The 11,710-nt window shown below is 27.4% G+C and overlaps 2 protein-coding genes across 3 annotated transcripts; one reads left to right on the plus strand and one right to left on the minus strand.

Annotated features, from left to right (window-relative positions):
- The first annotated feature begins 2,316 nt into the window (after window positions 1-2,316).
- Window positions 2,317-4,851, plus strand: LOC126768622 (protein N-terminal glutamine amidohydrolase). Its single transcript, XM_050486864.1, has 5 exons — window positions 2,317-2,444; window positions 2,546-2,699; window positions 2,793-2,941; window positions 3,018-3,142; window positions 3,549-4,851. Exons 1-5 carry the CDS (start codon window positions 2,329-2,331, stop codon window positions 3,656-3,658), a joined length of 654 nt encoding a protein of 217 aa, XP_050342821.1. The 5' UTR covers window positions 2,317-2,328; the 3' UTR covers window positions 3,659-4,851.
- A 2,928-nt stretch (window positions 4,852-7,779) lies between these two features.
- LOC126768131 (methionine aminopeptidase 1D, mitochondrial) lies at window positions 7,780-11,359 on the minus strand. Of its 2 annotated transcripts, none has more exons than XM_050486092.1 (6): window positions 11,119-11,359; window positions 10,617-10,830; window positions 9,808-9,999; window positions 8,819-8,926; window positions 8,102-8,255; window positions 7,780-8,019 (listed from the first exon to the last, which is right to left on the minus strand). In XM_050486092.1, exons 1-6 carry the CDS (start codon window positions 11,172-11,174, stop codon window positions 7,829-7,831), a joined length of 915 nt encoding a protein of 304 aa, XP_050342049.1. In that variant the 5' UTR covers window positions 11,175-11,359; the 3' UTR covers window positions 7,780-7,828. The 2 variants fall into 2 exon arrangements, with proteins under 2 accessions (XP_050342049.1, XP_050342130.1); XM_050486173.1 differs by having other exon boundaries at window positions 7,781-8,019; window positions 10,946-11,359.
- Between the last annotated feature and the right edge of the window lie 351 nt (window positions 11,360-11,710).

Consider the following 11,710-nt stretch of genomic DNA (forward strand, 5'->3'; position numbering starts at 1 on the left):
TTGTATTTACATTTTATAAAGTAGTATTAAAAGATATTTTTCTAGTAAATTAAGTGATTGAAAACAATCCAACGTCATTTACAACATGACAAGCATTCTGTTATTATAATTAAAGAAAAAATACATACTTATATTATTATATTTATAATTAGTAACAAATATATTAGATTACTAAGATGACGACTGGCAGTTTATGTTAATAGGATCTTTATCACACCATTAGTAGTTAAATATAGAAAAACAAATAAATTATTTTTCTTTTAATATAACCAGCAATTTCTTACATAAAACAAATTAATTATTTAACTAAAACAATATTTAGACTTTATAGAATTTATTATTTTTTGTAAAATCGGGTAGTTGAATAGTTTACATACAATTACTCTATTCAGTCAAATTAAGACCTCATAAATGCTAAAGATATTTGAAGTTACATTGGTATTTTATTATTCATCATAATGATTCAATCAAAGAACCAGATCTTATTTTATATACCTTACACAAACATTTAACAACAAAGAAAAAATCTATATATAAATTGGATATATCAGGCAACAGGTGAACTTGCTGTTTTATATGCAAATCTTTATCAGAATTCCGACTATTTATCTTCCAGCATAAGAACTGAATTGTAACAAACTTATTGTTCATGATATTCAGCAGTCAAAGAATTTTATGATTAATTAACAACCTGTTTTCGATTCACTCCTGTTTGTTCTTCTTTTTTTCTTTGTTTTTCTCTCATTAATTCGGCATCCCTGAAATTTTTTTTTATTAGGCTTATATTCGATAATTAGCAGAATGATGCTGGGAATTATCGCTTCTGTTTAAGTGTTAAGATTTCCTGATAACTATAAAATATATATGAACTGTTTTGGGAGGGAAACTACTACTAAATAATTATGAAATGTCAAACTTGTTGCCACTGATACCTGTGTTTTCTTTCTGAAAGAGACATGCCAGTCTTTTCGCTAGCTGTCTTTTTTTTCTGCATTTCTTGTTGTTTCTTCTGGTTCTTTGCACGAGCTAAATCTCTCTGATTTCCACCTTAAAATTAAAAAATGGAGGTAGTCATTCAACAGTTAATATACAATATAATAAATTATATTACATTAAAACATTGTTTAAAAAGTATATTACTAATAAATATTTACACATTCATAATTGTTATGAACAAAGGGAAGGATCAATTTATGTAATGTAGCGTCATTTTGACTCATTCAAAATGTCATGCATCTTCACAATAAACATCCAGAACATTCTATTGAATGCATATCAAGGTTTTTCAGATGATTAAATTACATTTTTCTGATTTAAAGAATAATAAAAACCTAAAAGCACATATAACATTACAATGTTTAGGTTGACAAATTATAAGGAACTTACGGGTCATCGTGGCGTTTTTATGGGGTATTAGTATTGTTATTATAAATACTGAATGTAAAGGACGGACGATACGCTAGTCCGGCCGAAACCTAGGACAACGCACCGCCCTTCTTTTCTCCAATATGAAAGAAAATTTCGAAGCAACTAAAAGATAATATTAGCTTTTGAGTTCAAAGCTTCAAAAGTTCAAACTTCTAACCAGCTGGCCATATTGCCATATGGCATAAACATTGATAGTTTAATTTGTTTTTTTTCATTAAATATGCTAAGATATAAAATAATACAGCCAAAAATTATATACATCATTATTTTTATATTTCATTCATATACACGACATTACTGACATGATGTTCACTTTGGGAACTATTTCATTTTAACACCTAACAAGTTATTTATTGGTAGAAAAACAATTATTTATTTGTTAATTAAAACAACATTTAAAATTTCATGATCATTTTAAGTCAATGTTATAATAATGTTTTATTTTGCTTTTACAACTTCCTAGAATTTTTTATTGTATTGTGCATTATCTAAGATCTTGTAATAGTCATAATAGAAAATACAACCACATTGATCTGTTTAAAAATAGTTTAAGTAAATTTTATAATCTTGTGAAAAATACTTATTAGTAATTAACCATAACCATATTTACGTTAAAATTTTACTTTGTCATAAATAGTTATATTTTATGTAACATCAAAATTAGTCCACTTCCCTGTTAAAACAGTAGTGGAAACTTAACTGGCATAAGTGTTAAAATATGATTATTATATTAAGTTGTAATATACGATATGCTGTGTTTCCCTAAAAAAAAAAAATTATTATAAAGTATTCAATTGTTCTGTTATAGTCTATGAAAATATGATATTTTTTGTAAAGGTACATACATAGACTACATCGACTTCTAGTTTCTACTACTAATTTAGCTGTCAAAGTGTCAAAATGTCGGTCAATGCACAAGTGCATCTCAGTAAAAATGAAAATAATAAAAAGAGTGATAAAACCCTTAAGCCCTTATTTCCCAAACAAGCGGAATGTTCATATGTTTCCTGTTACTGGCAAGTATAATTTTACATTAAATTAGAAATACAAACAATATGCTACGATAATTATAATTAATGTTTTCGTTTTGCTTTGTTTCTGTTTTGCTGCACTGCAGTGAAGAAAACGTATGGAAACTATGTTCAGATGTGTCTATAAGAGTTCCAATAGAGCTGGACAGATGCTTCGTTGTATTTATTTCGAACCCATGCCGCACTGTTCCTTTGTGGAAACAAAGGGCTGGGCGCGAGGACGATCGCCTCGTAATATGGGTGTGTACTAATATGATATTATATTTTTGTGTTATAATATTTTTATTAAATCTATACAAAAACAACTGTTTAATGTTAATATACTTTTTTTAGGATTATCATGTCATATTTCTTTATTCTGTGGATTGTAAAACATGTTTAGTTTATGATTTGGATTCTGAACTTCCATTTCCAACATTCTTCCACAAATATGTGACTGAAACATTTCGCACAGATCATGTCTTGAAGTCGGATTTCCACAGGTAAATGAAAAAATAGAAATAATCAGTATTGAACTGTTGGAAAAATATAAAATGCTCATTAATAAAATTATTTTAGATTTTTCCGTGTAGTTCCTGCTAAACAATTTATACAACATTTTGCCTCTGATAGACGTCATATGAAGAGACCTGATGGTTCATGGATCAAACCTCCTCCCCCTTATCCGGCCATCTGCACTTCAAGTAAGTAAGAAATATACCTAACTATTATTCAATGGCACTAGGAGTAAAGATAAACAAACCTTTACATTATATTTGCAATATACAAGCTCTGCAATATTATGCACTACACTTCTATTGAGTAAATATATATGTAGTATATCCTTATTTATAATACAGCACAATTCCACTTATCTACTTAAATTTACTTCCAAATATCTGATAACAACTGCCAACATTCAACCTATATTTTTTTTACAAATTCACCAAATATTTTTGTAGATCTCAGCAATAACAATTCAAAGTCAAAGTTGTTTGTTTATCTATACTTCTTCTTCCATTGGAATTGCCTATAGGTAAGTTGTTAGTCATAAACAATATATATACTACTAAGAGAAAGAGGTAAATTGATTAAATCTTAACATTTCAGCCTCAACTCATAACTTAGATGAGTACATTAATATGGACTCGGACTCTGGCCCTGGTGAAGTATTTAATCTGACTGATTTTGTACAACGGTTCTATAAAATAGAGAAGTAATACAAAATGAATGATAGATAGACAAATTATAATTTTAAATTTATTTATTACCATAATCTATTTGTTTTGGTTTATGGCATAAGTTGATTATGTTTTAATAATCTTTTGTTATGTTTTTATTGTTATATTCTATTAAAATTGAAATATTTGTTTTAAGGGCTCCAAAGGATAAATATTTTGGTTAAACATTCAAAAACGATACTGACTTGTCTAGAATTTTGGGACAGTTGATAATATAATGAGAAAAGTGTTTTTAAAATGTTAATTTTTTAAATGTTTAATCAAAGTTGTATCTCAAAGTAAGTTTGTGTTTAAATTCAGCAAGGTTCTCAGTTTGATATTTAATCGTTTAATAATAAAAAAAGTTAAACTACCTAAGCTTAAATTCTTACATTTTCGATATAACAAAAAAAGAAATTAAACAAAACCTATAAGTTAAAGTATTTCAACATTGCATGGAACCTTTAAGTTTAAGCCGATTTTGCATTTACTTTTTTTATTTTTATATAGGATATTTATTTTAAGCTTGAGTAATAAAAAATATTACCGTTAAAAATATTATTGGTTACATAATATTATATATACATGAGTAACCTTAAATTTTTGAATGCTTCATATATTTACTATAATAATAGAACTTAAATATCTTCATATTCTATCTTCTTGAATGAGTGATACTGCACAAATAAAAATGTTAAAAAACTTCACTTACCTTCTATCTAGAACATTCACAGCCTTATGATCATTGTTTAATGGGTGATTAGTTGAACAGTTTTATATCTTTTTCTTTCGAATGTCAAATCAATAATGATAGAAAGAGATAAATCAGTGTTTAACTAAACAGCAATGTTTATAAGAAAGGCTATTATTATTTGCATATACTATATATGTTTTTTATCGATTTTTAAACAAATGAAAAAATTATTAAGCTAGTATAGTTAAAATTATTATATCCATAATCAAAGTAAATTCAGCACTTATTTCATTTAAAAAAAAATGATACGACATTTATTGAAATTATATAATATAAGTATTTTTCCATTAAATTTACTATTTGTGCCATTTAAAAATAATAATCTAGAATAAGAACATGCAGGATGTTATTCTTAAATTTTGTAATTACACTATAAATATATTAATATTGTTCTTTATATGACTCCAAAATTCGTATGGGTAATATCACCCACCGAGTTTTTTTTTTCATTTTCTTCAAAATATGAAAGCGGTTTGCTTACATTAAAAACTTAAATTAACAAATTAACTATTATAAACATATTAATGATTAAGTGCTTATGTAATTTAATGATATTTTTATTTACATATGTCAAATGACTGTTATATGATCTGAATACCCCATTCATTTATAACCTACTTCAAAGAAGATTTCATAATTTTCCTGTAATATTAATGTTTATTACCGTAAATTTAATTTTGTGTCAGTGGAATGAAGCTTTAAATGGTAGGGTCATTACACCTATAAGTGTGATTTTGAATAGTAAAGTAATTAGGATATTTTCTAATTGCTTGTTGAATAATAATCATTTTATTATATTTATACATTATTGTATTTTATTTCAAATATTGCTGTAAACATAACGAGTTGAAGAGGACAGAGTCATGATTTGACGAAAGTTAATTTATTAGTTATTTTAATTTATGCTCTTGTTTCAACTTGTGGTCGTGAAATGCGTCAAATAAAAACAAAAAAGGAGATTACATAGAAATTCAAATTAAAAGATAACGTATTACTTATAGGTACCTAATTCATCAAATTATATACCGTCGATAAGTAAACTAGAGAAATAACCCATTCATTTCCCACTGTCTGACAAAGGTTTCGTCTCCTTTTATATGGAAACTTTAAAGCTGGTGATTCTATCAGTTGTCGAATACAATTTATATTAGGTATACTCGACAAACGATACTGAAAATAATAACAGAGCGATGACTGCTAGTTCAAGACCCAGGAAATCAACACTGAATTTTCATGTGCCTAATGTGTTTTGATAATTCATCTCGTGCTAGCGGTGAAGGAAAACATCGTGAAGAATCGCAATCGCATCGCATGTATCTAATTTCAATGATTTTCAATGAACTTGTATATTCCCCTGCCTGCATTCATAATAATTAATAGGTATAAACAAAGTAGCGTGCTAGAATAACCTTCAATCCTCAAACGGATAGGCGATCTAAGCCCAGCATTGGGACATTTAAGGCTATTATTTTTAATTTACTTTTATTCGTTAACCTATATCACGTTAAATTTCAACACGCAACACAGCTAATTGGCTTAAGTACTCTTTAAAAAAATGGTAACGTGTCCAGTATAAATTAAACGTACGTTGCACGCTACGTAGTTTCATAAAAATTGGTTAATTATTACAGAAAATTAGTTTTTCATTTTGCTCCATAATGAAATAGAGAAATGAACGACAAAAACTACATTAATTTTTCAAAAGTAATATCAATAAGATCATAATTATTTATAATATAATTATATATAACGTATCTATACAAATATTGTTATTTTATATGATTTTTCATATAGTTTTATAGTCCTGAATAAGTACTTTCTGTATAATTCGAGATTCCTATCAGTTTTCGTAAACGCGACCACAAGGCACGAACTTATTATTTTATTCATTTGAAATAGGTATCGAAATCTAAGTAAAAATCATAAATACACGTAATGTAGATTATATAAATTAATTTTATATATATCTTGATGTACACGTCTGTGGCGACGAATTTATGGTAGGTACCTAATTCATTTCTTTACAATATTTGATTTTGACATTTCAGTTTTCCTGAAATTGTTACCCTTACCCACCTTTTGTGTTTCGTTTAAATGACATCGTACCTTGAGTGATAAAATACATTTAAGTAATTTTATTGTAGATTATATTATATCGTCGCGAAGTAGCTTTTGTATGTTGTTAAATCTATTTAAAAGTTTTTTATCAACTTTTATACACTCTTTTATCCTTCCCTAAGCACCCTTAGTATTATAAGTATTGATATAATATACGAATGTAATCATCGTAATTTTTATTATTAAACACCGTTGTATGAATTTAATTGTTCCATGTTATAATTTAAAAGTATATAATATTGTATACATTTTTAATATGTAATATATTTATTTATCAAGGCATGTTTATTGTAGATATTCATTATTTTGGATATCTTGAATTTTAATATTAATTCGCGTTTCTATGTAATAAATGTAAGTAAAGTAATTATAATGTATTTAAATACAAATAAATAATAATTAATACCAAAAGAGCACCAAATACTATGAAATTGTTTAAAATTAATTCAAAAAAATATTATATGTTTATACTTTCTGCAGGGTTTTTTATCTGTGTTCAAATCTAGTCAATATTTAAGAAAAAAAAATCGCAAAAAAACCCTAAATAAATGTTTAACGAAATAAAAGTGCTTGGTAGTTTATAAAATTATAGCAATGATCGCTATTTATTATTACCTACATGCTAAATTTTATAATTCTAAACTGTATAAGCAATCAAGTCTATTCTTCGTTTACTATTAAGTCATTTACTCAAGTGGTCGTAGTTATACTATTTATACACTTATCGAGGCGTAGCTGGAGATTTTATGGGACCAAACTATAAAATAATTGAAAACACAGTTTTTAAACGAATAGTTAAATGTCGGGGCTGTGTTTATGTCCCACTGGTTACGCCTTATTCTCTTTTTAACTATTTCTAATACTTACGTAAAAACTTCTCGATCGATATCTTCCTTCCAAGCCTATAATTAAATTATCAAGTTTGACTGAACAGCCTATAAATGATAATAATTGTACTGCTTGTGCTTTCAATGTAACATGTTTTTTGTTAAATTTAAGAATTCAAGCTAAAATAAAATGTCACACGCATTTCTTTGTTTTATTTCATAACACCTTACTGTTGGTAGGGCTTTGTGCAAGCACACATTAAATATTCTACCGCGAAACAACTGTACTTGGTATTATTGTATTCCGGTTTTAATTATATAGCGTAATTAATCTTGTGAGTAATTACGCTATGGCATCCGATGAAGATTTGTTATAAAATAATCCGAATTTTATAAGCCTCATATTAAAAAAAGTTGTCAAAACATCATTAATTTATTTTTACTAATAATTTACTATTTCATAACAATTATTTATTTTGTTAGTATTTCAGCTCCATCTTCAGTAATTAAAACAGTGTGTTCAGCTTGTGCTGCTCTTGCACCATCTTCTGTTATGACAGTCCATCCATCCTCTAATAATATCGTATTTTCTTTACCATGAGATAAAACAGGTTCGATAGTGAAAGTCATTCCCGGCTTCATTAGTCCAGGATATCGGTTTTCTGTAACATTAAAATCGTATTATTTTGAGTTTCTGATTTTTAGTAAAAATATTTCCCGTAGGTACGTTATCAATTTATTTACGTGTGTGATAGATTTCAGGTGGGCCATGAAAATATTTTCCAATTCCATGTCCAACAAACGCTGGTAGAACAGTGAGCTTATGTCTTTTTGCGACCCTGTGTATTCTGAAGCCGATATCACAAAAAGGTACATCAGGACCACATATGTTTATTGCCTGCAATAAATAAATTTATATAATTTTATAAACATTTCATAATTCAAATAAAATATAAATGATATATTTTTAGTACATAATATGTAATTTTATAGCCTATTCCAATGGAAAAAAGAGTAAAGATAAAGAAACAAACCGTAGATTTACATATTATATAATTACATATATACAGTGTATATATGTATATATCTTTATTTATAGTAGAACATTATTCGACATAATTACTTCTATCCTTACTTTAATTTAACGTCCAAAGTTCCGTTAACAACATCGACGAATTCCATTTCCAAAAAACGCCATTTTCTCACGAATCAATAATGAATAGATTATTCAAGATCTGTAGACCAAATATCACTTCAAATCAATGGGAAGTTGTTTATATATTATGTCTTATGATTGGAATAGACTATAGGAATGTTTTTATTGTAAACAGTATTAGGTAATTTAAAATGATATTTCAAATTTATCTAAAAAACACTATTAAAAAAAAATCTAAAAACTAAGTTATGAATACCGCGAATATAACCCAATAGCCGCTATTCAAATAACTACTACTAACCAACCTGGTTTAGACATTCTTCTGTAGCATGCACAAGTTGTAAGCCATGATCATCAACATCACCCACGAGAAATGTCTTAGAACAATCGCCATGGTATCCATTAAAATATACCTTAAAATTTAAATGTATATCTTTTAACTATGCGATAAATGTTCGTAGAAAAAAATATTATATAGTTTTAGAAATAAATTGCATTATTCAAATAATTTGCACTGTAAATTACGTCAAACACGGCGGCAGAGCATTTTACATGTCGTAAAGGAAATTAACTTTTCTTTATAATATTTAAGTCCATATTTTGATATAGTAACACGCAAAATATTGTGTACACATTTCAACTTCCTTTAATAAATGTAAAGTACACTGCAGTGCGATTCTATGAGGCGCTTTTTATATGCATTATACTTATCGACTATTATAATGGTAGGTCCACAATTAAACACGTTACACAAAGGCTGTTTTGAATTTCATTTGAGTCTATAATTGAATTTGTAAATTAATAAAAAAAATTGATTAGTTTCTGGTAAATTATTAGCAAAATCTTGCTTTAATTATTCCTGATAAAACATACTCCTGCAACAGCCTGTATTTGTCCCACTGCTGGGCTAAGGCCTCCTCTCCTCTATTTGAGAAGGTTGTTGAAGCTTATTCCATCACGCTGCTCCAATGCGAGTTGGTGGAATACACATGTGACATAATTTCAGTGAAATTAGACACATGCAGGTTACCTCGCAACGTTTTCCTTCACCATCAAACACGAGATGAATTATAACACAAACACATGAAAAATCTGTGGTGCTTGCCCGGGTTTGAACCTACGATCATCGGTTAAGATTCACGCGTTCTTACCACTGAGCCATCTTGGCTTTTTTAAACATTATTAAAGTTTATAAAAAAAATATATTACATTAGTAATTATAGTAGTATCATATTATATATAGTAACCATCTTTCATTAAAAAAGCAAATGACTTATGAAATTAACGAACTTACAGTTATATCAACATTAACAATATCTCCATTTTGTAAAGGTCGAAGATCAGGAATGCCATGAACTGCAATATTGTTCACAGATGTGCATACACTTTTGGGAAATCCCTTATAATGCAATGGAGAAGGATATGCTCCAGCTTCTAAACTTAAAATATGTACTAGTTCATCGATATCATCTGTTGATACACCAGGCTAAAATATTTAAATTATCAAAATAATTACAAATTACATTAAAATTATTATCATATTACTATTTTAGTATTTATTTTGTAAACTATATGATAATGTTTTTGTAAATTATTATCTGTGACGGGTGAAATAAATGCTTATATCTAATTAATATTCCAAAAAGGGCATGTTTTATCAGGGTTTTATCAACAATGTCACAGTAGCATGCGAAAGCGATCCCGTAGCACTCCTCGTTAAGACGTAAAGGGTACCGCTGGTTTTTTAATGGCTATTCAGATGTTCGGGGCGCACTCAGTGCCTTGGATACCAGTGAGCCCCACATAACTGGAATACGCATAACGCGTTTTTCCAGCATTAAAAAAAAAAAACAAAAAAAAACATCACCAAGCCAAAATGCAAAATTTGCTGCTAACAGCATTTATTTACTATGTTTGTTTTTAATTATTATTTGAAATGTAATTATTAATATTATTTTTTTATTGTACTAAGATTTCCTTGCAATGCAATTATTGTTTATAATCAAAATAATTTATGGATAGTATATGTATTCTTCAATCCTCAAACACACAGAGTTGAGGATGACTCAATTGCAAAGTTTAAAGCTTAAATATTAATACCACCTGAACAAATGCTTGAATTATTTTTAATATATTTGCTGCAACATTACAACTATTTCTCATTCCTTTTATTTGTTCTTCATTTTTAATTTCAGGTTTTTTACTAGTGTTTAATAATTTGCCTAGAACATAATCAGGTTTTTCAATATGTTCAGGTACTATTCTACTGGGTGTTGTTTCTGCTGGTTTAACTTTTTCGTATACACCAAAACGTCTTCTGCAATTAATAAAAGAGAATATACTATTCTGTGTGTTACATATCTGTTTGTAACACACAGATTACTAAAGTAGTTCTTTTTAATGTTTCAAAATAAAATAGAAATAAAACTTACAACAAAAGATTTTGAAGGCGGGGACTTAATGCTTTAGGAATTCTCATTTCTTCTTTTTATATTAAAATGTATGGTTTATGTTTAAAATAATTCGGAGACTGTTATTCATTTCTTGTTAGATTCATGACATATTAGGACAGATACCCTACTGTAAATTTCATCAAAAATCTTACATATTTGCCCTCCAAAAACGTCCTACTGAACGAAATGCTTCACGCGATAATTCCATCGTTGTCTTTATACACGATAATATTTTATATCATTTATTATGAAAATATATTATTGTCACTTCCCAATTTATTTTCTTATTAAAATTCTTTTTACAATTTACATATTATTATTTTTTTTTTGTATACATAACTACGGAATTTCGAAAAGTCCAAAATCCAAGTTTTTAGGTACCTAGGTATTTGGATTTGACGTATTAAGCAAATTGACAAATGTCATGACAATAATTCCAAAATTAGTCATTATGCAGGATTTCTTTTTTATTATATATTAAATAATTTACTAAAATACACTTTACCGTACATTTGAAAAATATACGATGTTAACTAACATAATTATTTTTTTATGTTAAAATATCTCATAATTTATCTAAAAGTGATAAATCATTCTTGTGCTAGCAACATTAACCCAAATTATTTTAATAATAAGCTCAGTAGTACCTATATCGTATTTAAATGTATCCCATATTATTTAACCTCAAAATACACTTAAACTATGTCAATAATATTAATTGATTTAATAAAACGAAATTATGAA

Source organism: Nymphalis io, chromosome 1, assembly GCF_905147045.1.
Source record: "Nymphalis io chromosome 1, ilAglIoxx1.1, whole genome shotgun sequence".
Classification (NCBI taxonomy): Eukaryota; Metazoa; Arthropoda; class Insecta; order Lepidoptera; family Nymphalidae; genus Nymphalis; species Nymphalis io.

Excerpts from the sequence above, each read along its gene's own strand:
- LOC126768131 (XM_050486092.1), bottom strand. The coding sequence starts at position 11,174 with ATGGAATTATCGCGTGAAGCATTTCGTTCAGTAGGACGTTTTTGGAGG. Across the intron at positions 10,000-10,616 it reads TAATTCAAGCATTTGTTCAG|CCTGGTGTATCAACAGATGA; the intron begins GTGGTATTAATA and ends TAAATATTTTAG. Across the intron at positions 8,256-8,818 it reads CAGAAGAATGTCTAAACCAG|GCAATAAACATATGTGGTCC; the intron begins GTTGGTTAGTAG and ends TATTTATTGCAG.
- LOC126768622 (XM_050486864.1), top strand. The coding sequence starts at position 2,329 with ATGTCGGTCAATGCACAAGTGCATCTCAGTAAAAATGAAAATAATAAA. Across the intron at positions 2,700-2,792 it reads ACGATCGCCTCGTAATATGG|GATTATCATGTCATATTTCT; the intron begins GTGTGTACTAAT and ends TACTTTTTTTAG. Across the intron at positions 2,942-3,017 it reads TTGAAGTCGGATTTCCACAG|ATTTTTCCGTGTAGTTCCTG; the intron begins GTAAATGAAAAA and ends AAATTATTTTAG.